The following is an 18,890-nucleotide window of genomic DNA, read 5'->3' as shown; positions in this document are numbered from 1 at the left end:
GTGGATAGTCAGAGGCTTTTCCCCAGGGTAGAGGGGTCAATTACTAGGGGGCATAGGTTTAAGGTGAGAGGGGCAAGGTTTAGAGTAGATGTACGAGGCAAGTTTTTTACGCAGAGGGTAGTGGGTGCCTGGAACTCGCTACCAAAGGAGGTGGTGGAAGCAGGGACGATAGTGACATTTAAGGGGCATCTTGACAAATACATGAATAGGATGGGAATAGAGGGATACGGACCCAGGAAGTGTAGAAGATTGTAGTTTAGTCGGGCAGCATGGTCGGCACGGGCTTGGAGGGCCGAAGGGCCTGTTCCTGTGCTGTACATTTCTTTGTTCTTTGTTTGTTCTATTTCCGTTTTTGTTGAAACTCACATATTCATCAATCACCCTTACCATTTACACACAAAATCCCAAATCCGCTAGCAGCCCACATCCAAACTCCACGCGGGCTGCTGGGCGATCCCACCTCCAAAACCACATCCACCAGGTGCGCAGCATGATTGGAAATCACTATTGCGGAATACCCCGCATTCCTCAGCCCAGGCAGCAGAGCGCTTCCCATTACAAAAAAATACAAGTGCGAATACGGTGGACTCTAGAAGGTGTGAACGGTGGGGGAAGAGAATGGAGGAGAAATTCAATCAAGTTTTCAGATGTTTCCTCTGTCGCTGGCAGGTCAGGGGCGGGAAATTAAAATGAAAGTGTTGCCGCGATTCTTGTTTATTTTTCAGTGTTTGCCGTTCTTCCTGCCAAAGGCATTTTTAAAGGAGGTCGAAAAGATGATTACTTTGTTTATGGGGGGGTGGGGGGGAGAAAAGAAAGGTAACTTGGATTAGGAAGGTGCTGTTGCAGAGAGGACGACAGTCAGGGGGGGGTTCGGTCTTCTGAATTTACTTTTTTTATTACTTGGCGGCAAACACGGAGAAGGTGAGGAGCTGGGTTAGAATGGAGGAGAGTCTGTGTAGGGGGTCGGGGCTGAGGGCGTTGGCAACAGCGCCACACCCGATGGCCCCGGGGAAATACTCAGGGAGCCCAGTAGTTGAAAATCTGGAGGCAGTTGCGCCAGCACTTCAGGTTGGGGGCAGGGTCAAGGGAAATGTTGATTCAGGGGAATCACAGGTTTGAGCCATGGAAGTGAGATGGGATTTTCGGAGATGGGAGGAGAAGGAGTCAGGGCATTAAAGTATTTGTTTCTAGGGGGCTGTTTTGTGGGATTGAAGGAGCTGGGGCGAGATATGGGTTGGGGCAGGGGGAAATGTTTAGGTATATGCAGGTCCGAGATTTTGCTAAGAAGGAGATACAGAGTTTTCCGTTGGAGGAGGTGCTGACGACAGGGGGAATGGAGAAGGGGCTGGTGTCGGCAATTTATGGGGCGAATCTGGGAGAAGAGAAGGCACCGCTGGAGGGGATTAAGGCAAAGTGGCCGGAAGAGCATGGAGGAGAGGTTGTGGTGTGAGGTGCTCCGGATGGTAAATGCCTCAACCTCGTGCGCGAGGTTGGGGCTGATACAGCTGAAGGTGGTGTAGAGGGCATATCTCACAAAGGCGGGGATAAGCCGATTCTTTGAGAGGGTAGAGGATGTTTGAGAACGCTGCAGGGTGGGGGGGGGGGGGGGGGCACAAACTACCAAAGCTGGAGGGGTATTGGAGGGAGGTGTTCAGGGTAATTTTGAAGGTGGTACATGTGAGGCTTGAGTTGAGTCATATTCGGGGTATTGGATCGGCTGGGATTGGAAGCGGGTGCAGAGGCAGATGTTTTAACCTTTACCTCGCTGATCGCCCAAAGACGGATCCTGTTGGGGAGGAGGTCAGTTTCTCCACCCTGTGCCCTGGCGTGGCGGGTGTATCTTTTGGAGTTTTTAAACACTCGAGAAGGTTAAGTTTGAGTTGAGGGGAAGGATGGAAGGGTTCTACAATTCATGGGCTTTGTTTATTAAGTAGTTTCAAGAATTGGATGACGTCTAACATTAGGGGGGTGTGGGAGGCTGTTGGACTGTATATGCTGTTGGTGAATATGTATGGTTGGATGGTGGATTCCTGAATCCTTATCTTTGATGTTTGTATTTAGAATGTTGATACTTCCTTAGATTCTATTCCGTACCTGGGCTTCTCCTCTCAAAGAGCTACTTGGTCCTACCCAATTCCCTAGAACTTCCTATTTTGCTCTCTAAACATAGAGAACAGATTTCTCTGATTAAACACAACAAACTGGATGTCTGCGGCCTTCAGGTCAGCTGCTCCTACAGTTATATTTTTCCTGACAAAAACAAAACCCATCAGTTTTCATTTTAAAGCATAGCTCCAACCTCAACAATTTCTCAATAGCAACTTCAGGGCTGTCTTGATTCTAAAAGCCTTGCAGCTACGTCAAAAGTTCAAGCATTGTTTGTAAACACACCAAGGCATACTGAGACAAACTAAAAGTAAATAACCCCCAGTTCACCTTAAACTGAAACCAAAACTCTACATTCCTCAATCACAGTGAAGGCAGTTGTAACAAATGCATCTGGACCAGGGATCTTTATCTTCTTTAAGTTTAATTAGTTTATTCAATAAATCCCCTTTTTCATTTTAAATGCACTTATCTCATTGCTCATCTCATCAACGTCATTGATGTTCTACCTGTTTTACTCCCGCGTAAATAACGCAAAATAATTATTTATTATTTCTGCCGTCACTCTATTATTCACTGTGGTATTATCCTATCTATCTCGTAATGGTCTTCCATTTTGTTGATGTACCTGTAAAATATTCTATTTTGTTTTATATTACTTAATTATGTAATTTCATATTTCTTCTTTGCCTTCCTAATTTTTTGTTTTACATTTTTCCAATCTTTGTATTCTCTCTAATCATGTATTCCTCCGTTGTGCATGTACCTTATGTATATTTCTTGCTTAGCCTTCATGTTCTTTTACATCTTTAATTAACCATGGAATCTCACTAATGTTCGTATATTGTTTCCTTTTAGTGGAATACATCTTTCTGCACTCCATGTCAAACATCTCCCATTGATGTTCTACATCATTGTTTTCCAATATTGTTGCCCATTTTTTCCCAAAATTTTATTCTCAGCACCTCAAACATCAGTTTTTCTCCAATCTATTAACTTCATTTTTGTCATAGGTATGTCATTCACTACCATCATCTTTAAGTGTGTAATACTTTGGTCACTATTGCCTAGATGTTCCCCTATTTTTATTTATTTTACCTGCTCTAAATAATTCTCATTTACCCAATTAAATGGCGAATCTTCCCTGATGGACGTTTACATATTGGGTTAAGAAGTTGTTCTGCACACATTATATCAACTCAAATCCCCTATCCCTGATCTCTTCTGTCTAATTACTGTAATACTAGGATAGTTGAAATTTCCTATGATTATTATTCAATGGTTTTACTCAATTCTGTTCAATTCTCTAACTTGTTTGAATATTTATTCTACCAAATCCCTTCCACTATTACATGGTCTGCAGGCTATAAATAAAATAGAGAAGCATAAAGATTTGTATCTGTCAATCTGTCTGCCTTTCAGAAGACTGGAGAGATACATGCAACGTATGTACCAGAATCTAATTATACAACAGCATGACCTTAACCTGTTTATCTAGTTATATCTTGTATAACTAATACTAAGATTGGATAAAGTCATCTTCATAAAGGACCTAGGTTCCATTTACAAAATCCATTGGCTTTGAATCCAGAGGAATATGTACAGCAAACTCATTTAAAAAAAATGTAAAGTGGTACATTTCTCAATGGATGATACCCAAGGGATAATCATGGAGTATGCAATGGGGATATAATATAATGGTTTGCTAACTCAGTGGTGCACATTGAACATGTCCCCTAAACCTTTCATCATGCATATGGCTTGATGACATTTTCCATATGCAGACTGTCTCTGCAAACAGAAATCTTTTCCTCTCTAGCCCAATCATAGATAATTGCTTACTGAACAGTAAGCTCACTGTGTCTCCTGTCAATTAGAAAGAAAAAATATCACAACACTAGACCACTTTGTTATTTTTAGCTTATACAATCAGTTTTATGCTTCACAGAAACAATAGCTTATGCAAAACACTACAACATTCTTTTCATGATCGGCCAAATTACATCCTTTTGTGCTGTAATGTCTAATTGGGAATTTGCAATATAAATTGATGTGATGACAGTTTAAAAGGAATTGTTGTTCTTTTGTTCCTCCTGGCAAGTTTAAAAAGATCCAACATCTAATAGTAATCCATAAACAGCTGTTTCTAGAAGCTGAGCATCCCAAAACATGCGGTAGCATGAGCAACATAATTAACAAACGGTCATGAGATCTGACATTAGTATATTGTTACTGTTTAAAAGGGATTCTATATTTTTGAAGATTGTCATTCACAGCCAACTTTAACAGGCTTACAAAGCGCATTACATTATCAAAATGTTTGTTATGGACCAGGAACTCAACCAGTGGACCATGGTTCAATCACAGTAGTATATCATTTCTGCATGATCATTTGCACATATTCCCCAAACTGCTCTAATTGTATCCTAGAAAAGGCAAACAAAGTTTCCTGGGAAACAAAGTTATGGCCTGGTTGGGAGAGATTTTGAAAACAACTATACTATATAGGGGCTGTACAGTAGATAAAAGCATCAAAGTCTTCAAAAATCTACAATATTTACATATGATAAAGATTTTATTCCAGCTGATGTTTTGATTGCAGTTCCTCATGACTCTCTCTTTTGTTATTTTCCTTCCGTCAGGAAATCCCGTTTCCATGTAATGGAAATTGAACATGAGGCATTCAAGAAGAACATCTGGCAGCTAATTACTGTAGGAACATAGACTACCCTTGGACAGCGAGAACATCAATCCAATAAATTCAACCAAATCATGAATGAAAGTGCCCCAATTAATTTGGTCATTGAGGTGTGATGTTCTTTGATTTCTTAATGAGGATGGCTTCGAAGTGTAGTGTCTCACAAAGAACATCATGCTATGCTGTGAACAAAGCTAATTTATTTACACTGCAAAATAGATAGATTCATCCTGCCTGCTAAGATATAAAAGATTACAGATGGACTAAAACTATGATCCTAACAACAGAGTTCCTGATAACAGGACTATTCACTATCTCACCGAACAACATACTCCCCGAATCAAGAGTAGCACGTGATCCACGTGTATGCACTTGATCGCCATCTAGTGATTGGATGCGGTTACAGTAAATTGTTAACCCTTCATTATTCTTACAATACACATATTGTCACAGGAAGAAGCTATACTTTGATTGGGAGATCTTCCAAATTTAAGGTGAAAATGGTGTATTATAGTGTATCGTTGGATTATCCGGACCTCACCAAATTTCTGGTTTAATGTTAAAAGTATTTGCAGCAAAAGAAAACACGTGTGGATATAGTAAGGAATGTGACCTTTTGGTCAGACTAGGAAGTGGATGACTGTTGAGGGTCAGACCAAGGTAAGAACATAAGAACTAGGAGCATGGGTAGGCAATTCAGCCCTTCGAGCCCACTCCACCATTCAGTATAATCATGGCTGATCTCTGTTTGGCCTCGACTCCACTTTCCTGCTTGTTCTCCATAATCCTTCAACCCATTACTAATTAAAAATGTCTCTTTCCTCCTTAAATTTACTCAAAGTCGCGGCATCAATTGCACTCAGGGGTAATGAATTCCACAGTTTCACGACCCTTTGAGAGAAGTAATTTCTCCTCATCTGTGATTTAACTTTGCTGCCGCTTATTCCAAAACGATGACCTCTCATTCTAGATTGCCCCACAAGAGGAAGCATCCGCTCTACATCTCCTTTGTCACTACCTTTTATCATCTTATATACCTATCTTATATACTTATTTAAGTGGATGACTGGATGACGAATAAATAGTCAGAATAGATAAAGCAAAGTTCGGGATTCACTAAACTGTGGGCATCGTTTGTATTAAAAGTAGTCATTCGCTGACTATTTTGTAAACTCACCTGCAATTGTGGACGTACCAACCTTGACGTACAAGATAAGAATATTGTGAGTTAATGATGAGGTATCACTAAGATGGTATAAATAAGATGGTTGTGGTGGTTCGAGGTTAATCATCTCAGCTCCAGGACATCACTGCAGGAGTTCCTCAGAGTAATGTCCTAGGCCCAACCAGCTGTTTCATCAATGACCTCCCTTCCATCAGAAGGTCAGAAATGCGGATGTTTGTGGATGACTGCACAATATTTTGCACCATTCGCAATTCCTCAGATAATGAAGCGGTCCATGTCCAAAAGCAGCAAGACCTTGGACAATATCCAGGCTTGGACTGACAAGCGGCATGTTACATTCGTGCCACACATGTGCCAGGCAATGAGCATCTCCGACAAGAGAGATTCTAACCATTGCCCCTTGATATTCAATGGCATTATCATCACTGAATTCCTCACAATCAACATCCTGGGAATTACCATTGATCAGAAACTGAACTAGACTGCCCATATTATTACTGCGGCTACCAGGACTTCCAGTGTCGGCTATGAAGGAGTAAGTCACACATTTGGTGGCTCCCACTCTGGTCGGACTTTTGGACCTTTTACCCCGATTTTCCACCGGACTAGAATTGTAAAACTGATGACAGAGGCAATTGTGTACTGAATTCCCACATCGGTGCATCGAGAGAGGGACTAGAAGTGCTTGCAAAGGCAGAAACAGAAAGACAGAGAAGGCTTGGGCTGAAGCTGCAGCAGGAGACAGCATGGCGGAGGACCAGCAGTAGAGCTGAGTGAGTTAAGGTTTTCATTTGCACTGTTGGGGAATGGAGGTGTGCTTGTTTAGATCTTGGTGTTTTTCCGTCGGGCAGTTGTGTGCGAATTGTTTGATGTTGGAGTATGTTTGTATGAGCGTGGCAGAGGGTGGGGAGGGAACAATAAGTGGGAGACTATCCGGCACCAGGGATGGGGGCCACCAAGCTAGCTGGGCAGGCTAGCTCACGGAAGCGCAGTGGGGGGGGGGGGGGGGTGTATATGTTTGGTGTATTAAAGGGGTTGGGTTACAGAGTGTTGATACTGGGGGGGGGGGGGGTAAATGTTCTGCTGACGAGGGAGGAACTTGGGTGAAGGGACAGAGAAGAGGTTGGGGTGGAGGCTGCCTGGGGGCGGACTGGTGGAGGCGCGGAGCATGGGCTGGAGGCTGGCCAAAAAAAGGGGATGGCTGATCGGCGAAGGTGGGGGGCAATGAGCCCCCCAACTAGGCTGATCACCTGGAATGTTCGAGGGTTAAATGGGCCGGTCAAGAGGGCATGTGTGTTCGCGCATCTTAGGGGACTGAAGGTGGACGTGGTAGTGTTGCAGGAGATGCACCTTAGAGTAACTGACCAGATTAGATTGAGGAAAGGCTGGGTCAGTCAGGTCTTTCACTCGGGACTAGACTCGAAGACTAGAAGGGTCGCGATCCTGATCAATAAGTGGGTGGTGCTTGAAGCGGGTAGAATAGTCTCGGATGTGGGAGCTCATATCATATCATAGAATTTACAGTGCTGAAGAAGGCCATTCGGCCCATTAAGTCTGCACCGGCTCTTGGAAAGAGCACCCTACCCAAACCCACACCTCCACCCTATCCCCATTACCCAGTAACCCCACCCAACACATCAGGGCAATTGTGGACACGAAGGACAATTTCGCATGGCCAATCCACCTAACCTGCACATCTTTGGACTGTGGGAGGAAACCGGAGCATCCGGAGGAAACCCACGCACACACGGAGAGAACGTGCAGACTCCGCACAGACAGTGACCCAAGCCGGAAATCGAACCTGGGACCCTGGAGCTGTGAAGCAATTGTGCTAACCACAATGCTACCGGTACATTATGGTCAGTGGGAAACTGGAGGGGGTGCAGGTGGTATTAGTAAATGTGTATGCGCAAAATTGGGAGATGTGGAGTTTATAAAGAGGATGCTAGGGAAGATACCGGACCTGGACTCGCACAGGTTGGTCATGGGAGGGGACTTCAACACAGTTATTGACCCTGGCTTGGACCGGTCAAGCTCGAAAACGGGCAGGGTGCCAGCAATGGCAAAGGAACTAAAAAGGTTCATGGAGCAGATGGGGGGTGGATCCATGGAGATTTGGGCAGCCGAGGGTGAAGGAGTTCTCCTTCTACTCACACATGCATAAAGTGTACTCCCGGATTGATTTCTTTATTTTGCGCAGGGCCTTACTGGCAGGGGTGGTGGACACTGGGTACTCGGCGATCAAAATCTCAGACCATGCTCCGCACTGGGTTGACCTGCAGGTTAGTAAAGACAGTAACCAGCGCCCGCACTGGAGGTTAGATGTGGGACTTCTGGCTGACGAAGGGGTGTGCGAGCAGCTGAGGAAATGTATTCAGAACTACCTGCAGGTCACCCACACGGGGAAAATTTCAGCAGTAGTGGTCTGGGATGCACTGAAGGCGGTGGTCAGAGGGGAGCTGATCTCGATACGGGCCCATAGGGAGAAGGTGAACAGGGCAGAGACGCACCAACTGGTAAAGGAGATACTACAGATCAATAGGAGGTATGCGGAGACCCCAGAGGCAGGGCTTTTCAGGGAACAGCGGAGGCTAGAGGCGGAGTTCGGCTTGTTAACCACAGGGAGGGCGGTGGAGCTGCTGAGAAAGGAGAAGGGGGCGATGGAGGTAGTGAACGCAATGGATGCAAAAGAGGCTTTTGATCGGGTAGAATGGGATTATCTGTGGGAGGTACTGGGATGATTCGGATTTGGGCGAGGCTTAATTGACTGGGTCAGGTTGCTGTATCAGACTCCTGTGGCAAGCGTACGGACGAATAGGACACCATCGGGCAATTTTAGACTGCACCGGGGACGAGACAGGGATGCCCCCTCTCCCCACTGTTTGCGCTAGCTATAGAGCCATTGGCAATGGCTCTGAGAACTTTAAGGGGCTGGTACGGGTGGGCGGGCGGGGGGGTGGAGCACAGAGTCTCGCTCTATGCAGACGACCTGCTTCTGTATGTTTCGGACCCTATAGAGGGGATGGAAGAAATCATGAGGATTCTAGAGGAATTTGGCCAGTTTTCAGGGTATAAACTAATTATGGGGAAAAGTAAGATGTTTGCGGTCCAGGCACGGGGGCAGGAGAGGCGATTGGGGGAGCTGCCGTTTAGATTAGATGGGGGAAGCTTTAGGTACCTCGGCATTCAAGCAGGACCGGATTGGGACAGGCTGCATAAATTAAATCTGGCCCGACTAGTAGACCAAATGATTGGATTGGATTGGATTTGTTTATTGTCACGTGTACCGAGGTACAGTGAAAAGTATTTTTCTGCAAGCAGCTCAACAGATCATTAAATACATGGGAAGAAAAGAAAATACATAATAGGGCAACACAACATATACAATGTAACTACATAAGCACTGGCATCGGATGAAGCATACAGGGTGTAGTGTTAATGAGGTCAGTCCATAAGAGGGTCATTTAGGAGTCTGGTGACAGTGGGGAAGAAGCTGTTTTTGAGTCTGTTCGTGCGTGTTCTCAGACTTCTGTATCTCCTGCCCGATGGAAGAAGTTGGAAGAGTGAGTAAGCCGGGTGGGAAGGATCTTTGATTATACTGCCCGCTTTCCCCAGGCAGCGGGAGGTGTAGATGGAGTCAATGGATGGGAGCCGGTTTGTGTGATGGACTGGGCGGTGTTCATGACTCTTTGAAGTTTCTTGCGGTCCTGGGCCGAGCAGTTGCCATACCAGGCTGTGATGCAGCCTGATAGGATGCTTTCTATGGTGCATCTGTAAAAGTTGGTAAGGTTTAATGCGGACATGCCGAATTTCCTTAGTTTCCTGAGGAAGTATAGGCGCTGTTGTGCTTTCTTGGTGGTAGCGTCGACGTGGGTGGACCAGGGCTGATTTTGAGATGTGCACCCCTAGGAATTTGAAACTGCTAACCATCTCCACCTCGGCCCTGTTGATGCTGACAGGGGTGTGTACAGTACTTTGCTTCCTGAAGTCAATGACCAGCTCTTTAGTTTTGCTGGCATTGAGGGAGAGATTGTTGTCGCTACACCACTCCACTAGGTTCTCGATCTCCCGCCTGTATTCTGACTCGTCGTTATTCGAGATCGGGCGATTTTCGGAGATGGGATGCGCTTCCGTTGTCACTGGCTGGGAAGGTGCAGACGGTGGAGATGACGGTCCTCCCAAGATTCCTGTTTGTATTTCAGTGTCTCCCCATCTTTATTCCGCGGTCCTTTTTTAAACGGGTCAACAAAGTGATCACTGGCTTCGTTTGGGTGGGTAAGACCCCGCCAGTAAGGAAGGTAATGCTTGAGCGGAGTCAGGGCGAGGGCGGGCTGGCGCTGCCAAATTTTACTAACTTTTACTGGGCGGCGAATATTGCCATGATCAGGAAGTGGGTGGTGGGGGAGGGGTCCGCATGGGAGCGTATGGAGGCAGCTTCATGCAAGGGCACCAGTGTGGGAGCGTTGGTAACTGTGCCACTGCCGTTCCCGCCGGCATGGTACACCACCAGCCCCGTGGTGGTGGCAGCCCTGATAGTCGGGGGGCAATGGAAGAGACATGTGGGAGCATCGGTCTGGTCCCCAATCTGTAATAATCACCGGTTTGACCCAGGAAGTATGGATGGGGGGTTCCGGATATGGCAGAGAGCAGGGATTGAGAGGATGGGGGACATGTTTATAGAGGGGAGCTTTCCGAGTATGAAGGCACTGGAGGAGAAGTTTGGGTTGGCGAGTCGAAACAAATTGATGTATCTGCAGGTGCGTGACTTCCTACGTAAACAGGTGTCAACCTTCCCGCTCCTACCGCGAAGGGGGATTCAGGACAGGGTAGTTTCCAGAGGGTGGGTAGGAGAAGGGAACGTCTCTGACATTTACAAGGAACTTATGGGGTCAGACAAGACGCAGACAGAGGAGCTGAAGCGCAAGTGGGAGGAGGAGCTGGGAGGAGAGATAGAGGATGGTCTATGGGCGGACGCGTTGCGTCGAGTCAACGCGCCCGCAACATGCGCCAGGCTCAGCCTGATACAATTCAAGGTCGTTCATCGGCTGACATGACAGTGGCCCGAATGAGCAGATTCTTTGGGGTGGAAGACAGGTGCGCAAAATGTGTAGGAGGACCAGCGAACCATGTCCACATGTGCTGGACATGTCCGGTGCTTAAGGGATTTTGGCAGGGGTTTGCAGATGTCATGTCCACGGTGTTAAAAACAAGGGTGGCACTGAGTCCAGTGGTGGCAATTTTCGGGGTGTTGGAAGACTCGGGAATCCAGGAGGAGAAAGAGGCAGACGTTCTACCCTTTGCTTCCCTGGTACCCCGGAGACGGATGCTGTTAGCTTGGAGGGACTCAAAGCCCCCGAAGTCGGAGACCTGGCTATCGGACATGGCTAGCTTTCTCTTTTTGGAGAAAATCAAGTTCGCCTTGAGACAGTCAATGATAGGGTTCGCCCGGAGGTGGCAACCGTTCGTTGACTGCTTCACAGAAAATTAATGGTCAGCAGTAGGGGTAGGGGTTAGTTTAGCTTAGAGTAGGGGGTTAATAAAGGTGGGACCTGTAAGGAAGGGAGATGGCTTTTGCACTATGTTTATAGTTTCATGTACATTGTTTATTTTGTTGTTACAATACCAAAAATACATCAATAAAATGTTTATCAAAAAAAATACTGTGGCTACCAGGGCAGGTCAAAGGCTAGGAATCCTATGGTGAGTAACTAACCTCCTGACCCCAAAAAGCCTGTCCACTATCTACATAGCACAAGTCAGGAGTGTAATGGAATACTCTTCACTTGCCTGGATGAGTGTAGCTCTAACACTCAAAGAAACTCGACACCATTCAGGACAAAGCAGCCCGCTTTATTGTTCTCCCTTCCATAAATATTCAACAGTGGCAGCCGTGTCTCCCATCTACAGGATGTTCTGCAGTAACTCACCAAGGCTCCTTAGACAGATTCCAAACCCATGACCACTACCCACCTAGAAGGACAAGACCAGCAGATACCTGGGACCCCACCACCTGGAGGTTGCCCTCCAAGTCACTCACCACCTTGACTTGAAAATATATCTCCGTTCTTTCAATGTCGCCGGGGCAAACTCCTGGAACTCCCATCCTAATAGCATTGTGGGTGTACCTGCACCTCAGGGACTGCCAGATATTCAAGAAGGCAGCTCACCATCACCTTCTGAAGGGCAACTAGGGATGGGCAATAAATGCTGGTCTAACCAGCGATGCCCGCATGCCGTCAGTGAATTTTAAAATGCAGACGGAAAAGGAGTATCTTTAAATTGCCTCTTAAAGTACTGAGAGAGCAATCTCCTGTACACATTGAATAAACTGTGCTTGCTTTACCAACAGCTAACACTGTCAGATGTTTTTAGTTACCCCAAAACAAGGTGCCTGAGTCAGTCTACCACATACTTAATCAAGTTACAGGCTGCTGAATGTATGAAGGAATTGTTACAGGAGCCTATCCCTTTTGCTACTATGAGAGAGGGCCAATGATGAATTCTCCCACAAATTGCTACACGCTGGATTTCACAGAGTACTTGTGAAAGAAGTTCCAAGAGATCACAGAGTTTAATTCTGACATTCCAACTGGCTCGCAGCAGGGGACCACAGCATTGAGTCAGGGACAGTGAGTTTCAGAAGTGCACTTGGCGGTGGCTTTTTAACTCCGGCATGGCACTTGTATCTGACATCCTGTTTCTTGATCAATTAGAGCAAACAGGCCTGATGACGACCTTCATCAGTCTGTATCAGGTCCGCTATTTAAAGAGACCCTGCAAGAGTCGGAATGGAAGTATTCTAAGATTGGACAATTAAAAGGACCAACAAGCAAGGACAGCACCATAGTTCTCTGATCAGTGTCTCCGGATAGCTTACTACAGGCTTTAAAGACCTGGAAGATTCCGATTTCCACATGTTATATGCAGCTTAAGCACAAAGACTGCACAAAAGCGAAAGAAAATCTGTACCAAGAAAGCATTACCAAGAAATAACCAGTTACAGAGAATATTCACTTCCAATGCTCCAGATCTCTGTCCTCATCAGGAACTCACCAGGTGGATCATGCTTGTTCTGCTGTCCAGCTCCAGGCTGCAATCTTACTCTCCTGTTGTGAGCTCTCCCATCTACCCGTGACTGAATGAAATATAACTCAGCCATATGGTGTATAGTGCTCAATTATATAGACATGGTTTCACCAGCCAGGGAAATACAATGATCTCTCCAACAATGACTTACAACCCTCTCACGTTGTCAAATACATTTCTTTCAACTCTCATAGGTCCTAAAGTATCTCTGAATAACTGTCACAGAGGAGTACAAAGATTCCTCAGAAACATTCATCTCGCCAGAGGGAGGAGGACCCTCCAGACTTGGCACAGAAGGAAAAAGTTGAACCTGAGGAGCCATTCACAAAGAGAGTTGTTATGCAGCAACGTGGAAAGTTCTGTCAGCCTTCCCTGAGACACTGCACAATGGGAGAGAGTTTGGAGGAATTCGTCTAGCATGACTGCTTTGATGTCTCAGACCTTCATGGTGATATCTATATCCATGGAAAGAGCAGTTACTTACAAGGAGCATCACTCAACAATCCATAGAGTTCTTGCTGAACCTCACCAATGGCCTCAACATTCATAACTAACATTAAGGGCTACCGGTGACAGCATGTGACAGCAGGTTGCACGAAAGGTGACTCCTGTCAGGGTCCTGGTATTTTGATACCTTTCGCCCAGTTTTTTTCAGATGTTGGGTTCTAACCCAGTAGATTGGTGTGGAGAATGCAAAGGCGACAGAGGAATGTCAAAAGTCTATAAAGGGAACAGGACTTTTTCCCTCCAATGATCCTGCAAAGTACAGAAGATGGCGGGAACCTTCTGCGCTGTACTTTTCCCACCAGGCCCAAGTCGGAAGGTTGGGTGAGAAACGTTCGGTAAAACTAAGGTAAGTTGAAAGGAGCTGAATGGCAATCCGATTGTGATTGCCATTCCTCTCAAGTTCTCTCCCATTACTTTTTGTAACGGTGACCTGCTGTTAAAAATATTTTATTGTAACCTTTGCAATGCTTGAAATCCCCTTCAGTGGATTGGAGACAGCCATGCAGTCCATTCAAAAATAATCAGAGCACATCTATGAATTTGCTTTGTCTTCTTTTAGTTTCTTTCAAGGCATGACTCAAAAAGGAAGTGTTAACTCAATCACCATGTAAACAAAGAAAGCCTGCACTACCTATCCAGCCAGGTCAATGGATTATAGAGAATAATGTGGAAGCATTATTCAATGCTGAGCTGAGGAAAAAAATTAGCCTATGGCCAGACAAAACTTGACGTTTTATTGAGTAGAAACCATATTTTGCATGATGTTTCCCAGAATCAAATAAAAGGGTGGAAAATGTGTGAGATTAAAATGTTTTGAACATTTGAATGTGATTCATTTAGTCACTCCCACGCTTCAACCATCCTTTAATTGGAGTGACACGATGGCACAGTGGTTACACAGTGCTTCACAGCGCCAGGGGCCCAGGCTCAATTCCAGCCTTGGGCGACTGCCTGTGTGGAGTTTGCACGTTCTCCCTATGTCTGTGCAGGTTTCTTCCAGCTGCTCCGGTTTTCCTCCCAAATCCAAAGTTATGCAGGTTAGGTGGGGTTGCAGGGATGGATAGGGTGGGGGAGCGGGCCTGGTGAGGTGCTCTTTCGGAGAGTCGGTGCAGACCCGATGGGCCGAATGGCCTTCTTCTGCACTGAAAGGATTCCATAATTAACACATTCTTATTTGTTAAGACATTCTTCACCCGGTCCAAATAATTTTGCATTTCTGTTTAGATTGTTTTACCTTTTAATTAACAATACATGGTCGGCACTATTCAGAACATCAAATTGTAAACCTTCATTCGAAGTTCCATTCATTAAGCAATCAATTACAATTGACCTGATGATTGTTAGATGTAAATCATCATTAACTTGGAACTAGATAGTTGCAAGCATTGCATAGAGGCTCCATCTCAGGACATCACTTACCTTCTGGCAAAATTGAAGCACCACTGACCATTTTTCCAAAGATTACCGACAACTAGGGAAAATATACTGGAGGATAAATTTGGGCCTTAGTATCACTTCACATTGCTACTGGTCATGAAGCAAAGGTACACTCATGAATTGCAGGCCAAACCAATCACCAAGATGCTTCTTCAATTGAACTTACCTTCATTAATAGCTATGCTGAATATTTTAGAATTAGTTATTCTTCTGAAAGTGAGTTACTCAACTTTAATTTTTATAATTTGACACTAATCTTCAATTGTTCAAAAATTTCCTTAGATTCCGTATATTCATTTATTTATTTTAATTTAATTTTTTTAAATCTTTTGTCCAATTTTTTCCTGATGTCTTGTCCAAGTAGCTTCTCATATTCAAAACTAGATAGTAATGAGCAGGAGTCTTTTAAACAGAGGGAAAACTCACACTTGAACCAGATTCCATTTTCACATGACAGCCACACCGGGCACATCCAGCAAACAGGAGTTTTCATTTTCTGTGTGGGTTTCCTCCGGCTGCTCTGGTTTCCTCCCACAGCCCAAAGATGTGCAGGTTAGGTGAATTGGCCATGCTAAATTGCCCTTAGTGTCCAAAAGGTTAGGTGAGGTTTTGAAATCACTAAGTCAGCAAAGACAAAGGAAACATCCTCCTGTATTTAACTCAGCTATTCAGCTTCTCAACAAGTTGGGTCTTCAGCAAAGTGTAGGCTAACTGTTTTAAAAGCAGCGCTACACACTGCAACTTATTCTAATGTTTTATTGTGTTGCATTGGTTTTGGTAGCATTATAAGATTACTAGCTGTAAAATTCTGGCTCTGGTTCAACCTCATTTCGTATCTAAATGACCAGAAACCTATACATTTGTTGGCATCTATCATAGTTCATTACACATCAAGAACTGTTGTGAATCAGTTTTTACTATAGTTAACTTCTCTAAATGAGGAGATTTAAAATGAGGAGATTTAAAAATAAATCATTCTGGGACAGAGCAAAAAGGCTTCAAAGCCTCTTGTATAATAATATTCTACTTAATAAATGACATCATAGCTATATTATATATTTTTATACATAATATATATTATATATAGTATATAGATAGACATAATATATAGTTATACCGTTATTTATTAATCAAATTATTATACAAGAGGCTTGAAGCCTTAATGCGTCTGTCCCTGAATATGATCATACCCATATATATTACACACATACATGGAGCATTTTTCATTCAGTATTCAATTTAGTTAACTTTAAATTCATGCCAAATCACTAAATATTTTTTCATGATATGAAAAAAACAAATTTGGTTTCTGACCTTTCATTTATTGCGAGATTGTGAAATATTTATTTTACCGCACGTTTCAATGACAAAATATAATATAAAATGCAGCTAAGAAAAATCCCCTACAGGATTCATTACTTCATTCACTTTAATGCAATTTGTTCCTTTGTGAATAATGTTTTGTGATATAGACAGAAGCTGGTAAGCTGGGCTAATAATCGTTGATCAATGCTACCAATTATCACCAACTGTCGTGTCTTACACTTTGCCTGATTCTGCAGCAGTGAACAACACCCAGGCAAGGTTATAATACAAAGTACAGTAATTACATAAAAATGCGAAAGATTGTACATCCATTATTTTATGAGCCCTATTTAATTTCTCAACAACCTTAGAACTGGCCTTCTCAAGAGTACATAAGTAAAAGGAAAAACAATCCAAATAGAAATCCAAAATTATGTCCATTAGTGAGTGATTAAAAGATCCACACAAGGCCATGGTTATTATTAAAAAAAAACTTACAGTAATTTGTTTTTCCATATTTTCTTTAGCTGTAAGTAGAATACTGTTCTCCTCCTTGCACCCAGTTACCTTAGCAACATACGCCTGTCAAATAAAAAATATTGAACAGATATGATTATTCAGTGTGCAATTTATGAACTGATTCAATTTAACATTTAGATTTCTTCTTAGTAGGTTCTACATGACACGTAGCAAGTTAATCAACAAAAGATTTTTGTATAAATTGGAAAATTATTTCTCCTCATATAATTCAAACCCTTACAGATGACAAATTGGTAAATAATAAATGCAACTTTCAGAAAAATAGAAGCTCAAAAATTACCTGTGAATCTAATACTTAAGCTATGTCAATATTGGCTGTGACAACTCTTGACTCTAGATACCAGCCTGAAAACAGAATTATTTAGAAGCAAGTTTGCAAATATAATTTCATATGCGGACAACAGGGAGACAGCGTGATGGTTCTCTTCCTGTTCCTTGACACAAGTTGGCCAAAGCGTTCAATTACTAGTGGTTACTTGGTGTAGCGCACAAAGACTCCGTGAGACGAATAGAGTGAAGTCGATGAGGCTTTATTAAGCGTGTCTGTTCCCCCGCAGCTCGATAGTAAACTGGCCTGCGGGGGAAGACTCCGGCTTCTTATACTCCGCCTTCAGGGCGGAGCTAGAGGTCAACGGCCAACCAGGACCCGGGATCTGTCAGCCAATGACATTAGGGCTTCCAGTCCCACATGACCCCCAATACATACAACCACATTCACCCCTTGTCAAAAATGAACCCGGCGGGGTGATGCTTCGTATGGTGGTAAGGCTTTACAGGGCTGGTCCTGGGAGGGAAAAAAAAACATTCACATGGCAATACAGTATTGTACAATTTTGTCCTGTTGCAACTATTTACAGAGGATATAGGAAGAAAGCCAAATGTTCTTCTGAAAGTCCATATTTAGTTTTAGATCGATGCAACGAGTCGGTCGGGTGGTCTGGTCGTCCGTGTCGATCGCCTCGTCCCCGGTGGTGGTGGTGCTTGTACCGGTGTTGTCGCCTCCAGGAGCCTTACGGTTTCAGCTTGGGCTTTATTCTTGGTCGGTGCTGAGGGGAGGGGAACCGATCCTCCTGGGAAGGGGGCGGTCGCGGGGTGCGGCGGTGGCAGGAAGGGGGGGGGGTTGGGTTGATGGTGTCGGGGGGGTGTGCGTGTTGCCAGCGGGCGCCAGATCCCGCAGGGAGACCGTGTCCTGTCGGCCGTCGGGGTACTCCACGTAGGCGTACTGGGGGTTCGCGTGGAGGTGGTGAACCCTTTCGACCAACGGGTCCGCCTTATGTGCCCGCACATGCTTTCGGAGCAGGATGGGTCCTGGGGCCGCCAGCCAGGTTGGCAGCAACGTTCCAGAGGAGGACCTCCTAGGGAAAACAAGGAGACGCTCGTGCGGCGTTTGATTAGTGCTTGTACATAATAACGACCGGATGGAGTGGAGAGCGTCCGGGAGGACCTCCTGCCACCGTGAAACTGGGAGGTCCCTGGACCGTAGGGCCAGTAGGACAGCCTTCCAGACCGTGCCGTTCTCCCTCTCTACTTGCCCGTTCCCCCGGGGGTTGTAGCTGGTCGTCCTGCTTGAGGCTATGCCCTTGCTGAGCAGGAACTGGCGCAGCTCGTCACTCATGAAAGAGGACCCCCTGTCGCTGTGGACGTATGCGGGGTAACCGAACAGTGTGAAGATGCTGTTCAGGGCTTTAATGACTGTGGCCGAGGTCATGTCAGAACAGGGAATGGCAAAAAGGAAGCGGGAGTATTCGTCCACCACATTAAGAAAATATGCGTTGCGGTCGGTGTTGGGGAGGGGCCCTTTGAAATAGAGACTGAGGCGTTCAAAGGGGCGGGAAGCCTTAATCAGGTGCGCTCCATCCGGCCTGAAAAAATGCGGCTTGCATTCCGCGCAGATGTGGCAGTCCCTTGTGACTGTACGGACCTCCTCTAAAGAGTATGGGAGATTGCGGGACTTGATGAAGTGGTAAAACCGAGTGACCCCCGGGTGGCAGAGGTCCTCGTGGAAGGTTTGGAGGCGGTTAATTT

General features: G+C 45.0%; 1 protein-coding gene and 1 long non-coding RNA gene across 9 annotated transcripts in view; one reads left to right on the top strand and one right to left on the bottom strand.

Annotated features, from left to right (window-relative positions):
• pmfbp1 (polyamine modulated factor 1 binding protein 1) overlaps window positions 1-18,890 on the bottom strand; it is a 1,352,449-nt gene that overhangs the window by 1,200,289 nt on the left and 133,270 nt on the right. For all 6 annotated transcript variants that reach the window (XM_072517945.1, XM_072517947.1, XM_072517950.1 and 3 more), the window contains exon 4: window positions 16,824-16,907. In XM_072517945.1, the coding sequence (XP_072374046.1) occupies window positions 16,824-16,907 (84 nt within the window). The remainder of the gene's footprint in view (window positions 1-16,823; window positions 16,908-18,890) is intronic.
• Window positions 1-18,890, top strand: part of LOC140430464 (uncharacterized) — a 199,358-nt gene that overhangs the window by 151,688 nt on the left and 28,780 nt on the right. For 2 of the 3 annotated variants that reach the window (XR_011949432.1, XR_011949431.1), the window contains exon 3: window positions 4,749-6,763. This is a non-coding gene — a long non-coding RNA (uncharacterized lncRNA). The remainder of the gene's footprint in view (window positions 1-4,748; window positions 6,764-18,890) is intronic. The other variant, XR_011949433.1, reaches the window with a different exon arrangement.

The sequence above is a fragment of the Scyliorhinus torazame genome, chromosome 10 (assembly GCF_047496885.1).
Source record: "Scyliorhinus torazame isolate Kashiwa2021f chromosome 10, sScyTor2.1, whole genome shotgun sequence".
Taxonomy (NCBI): Eukaryota; Metazoa; Chordata; class Chondrichthyes; order Carcharhiniformes; family Scyliorhinidae; genus Scyliorhinus; species Scyliorhinus torazame.
This window is presented reverse-complemented; position numbering and strand designations above follow the sequence as displayed.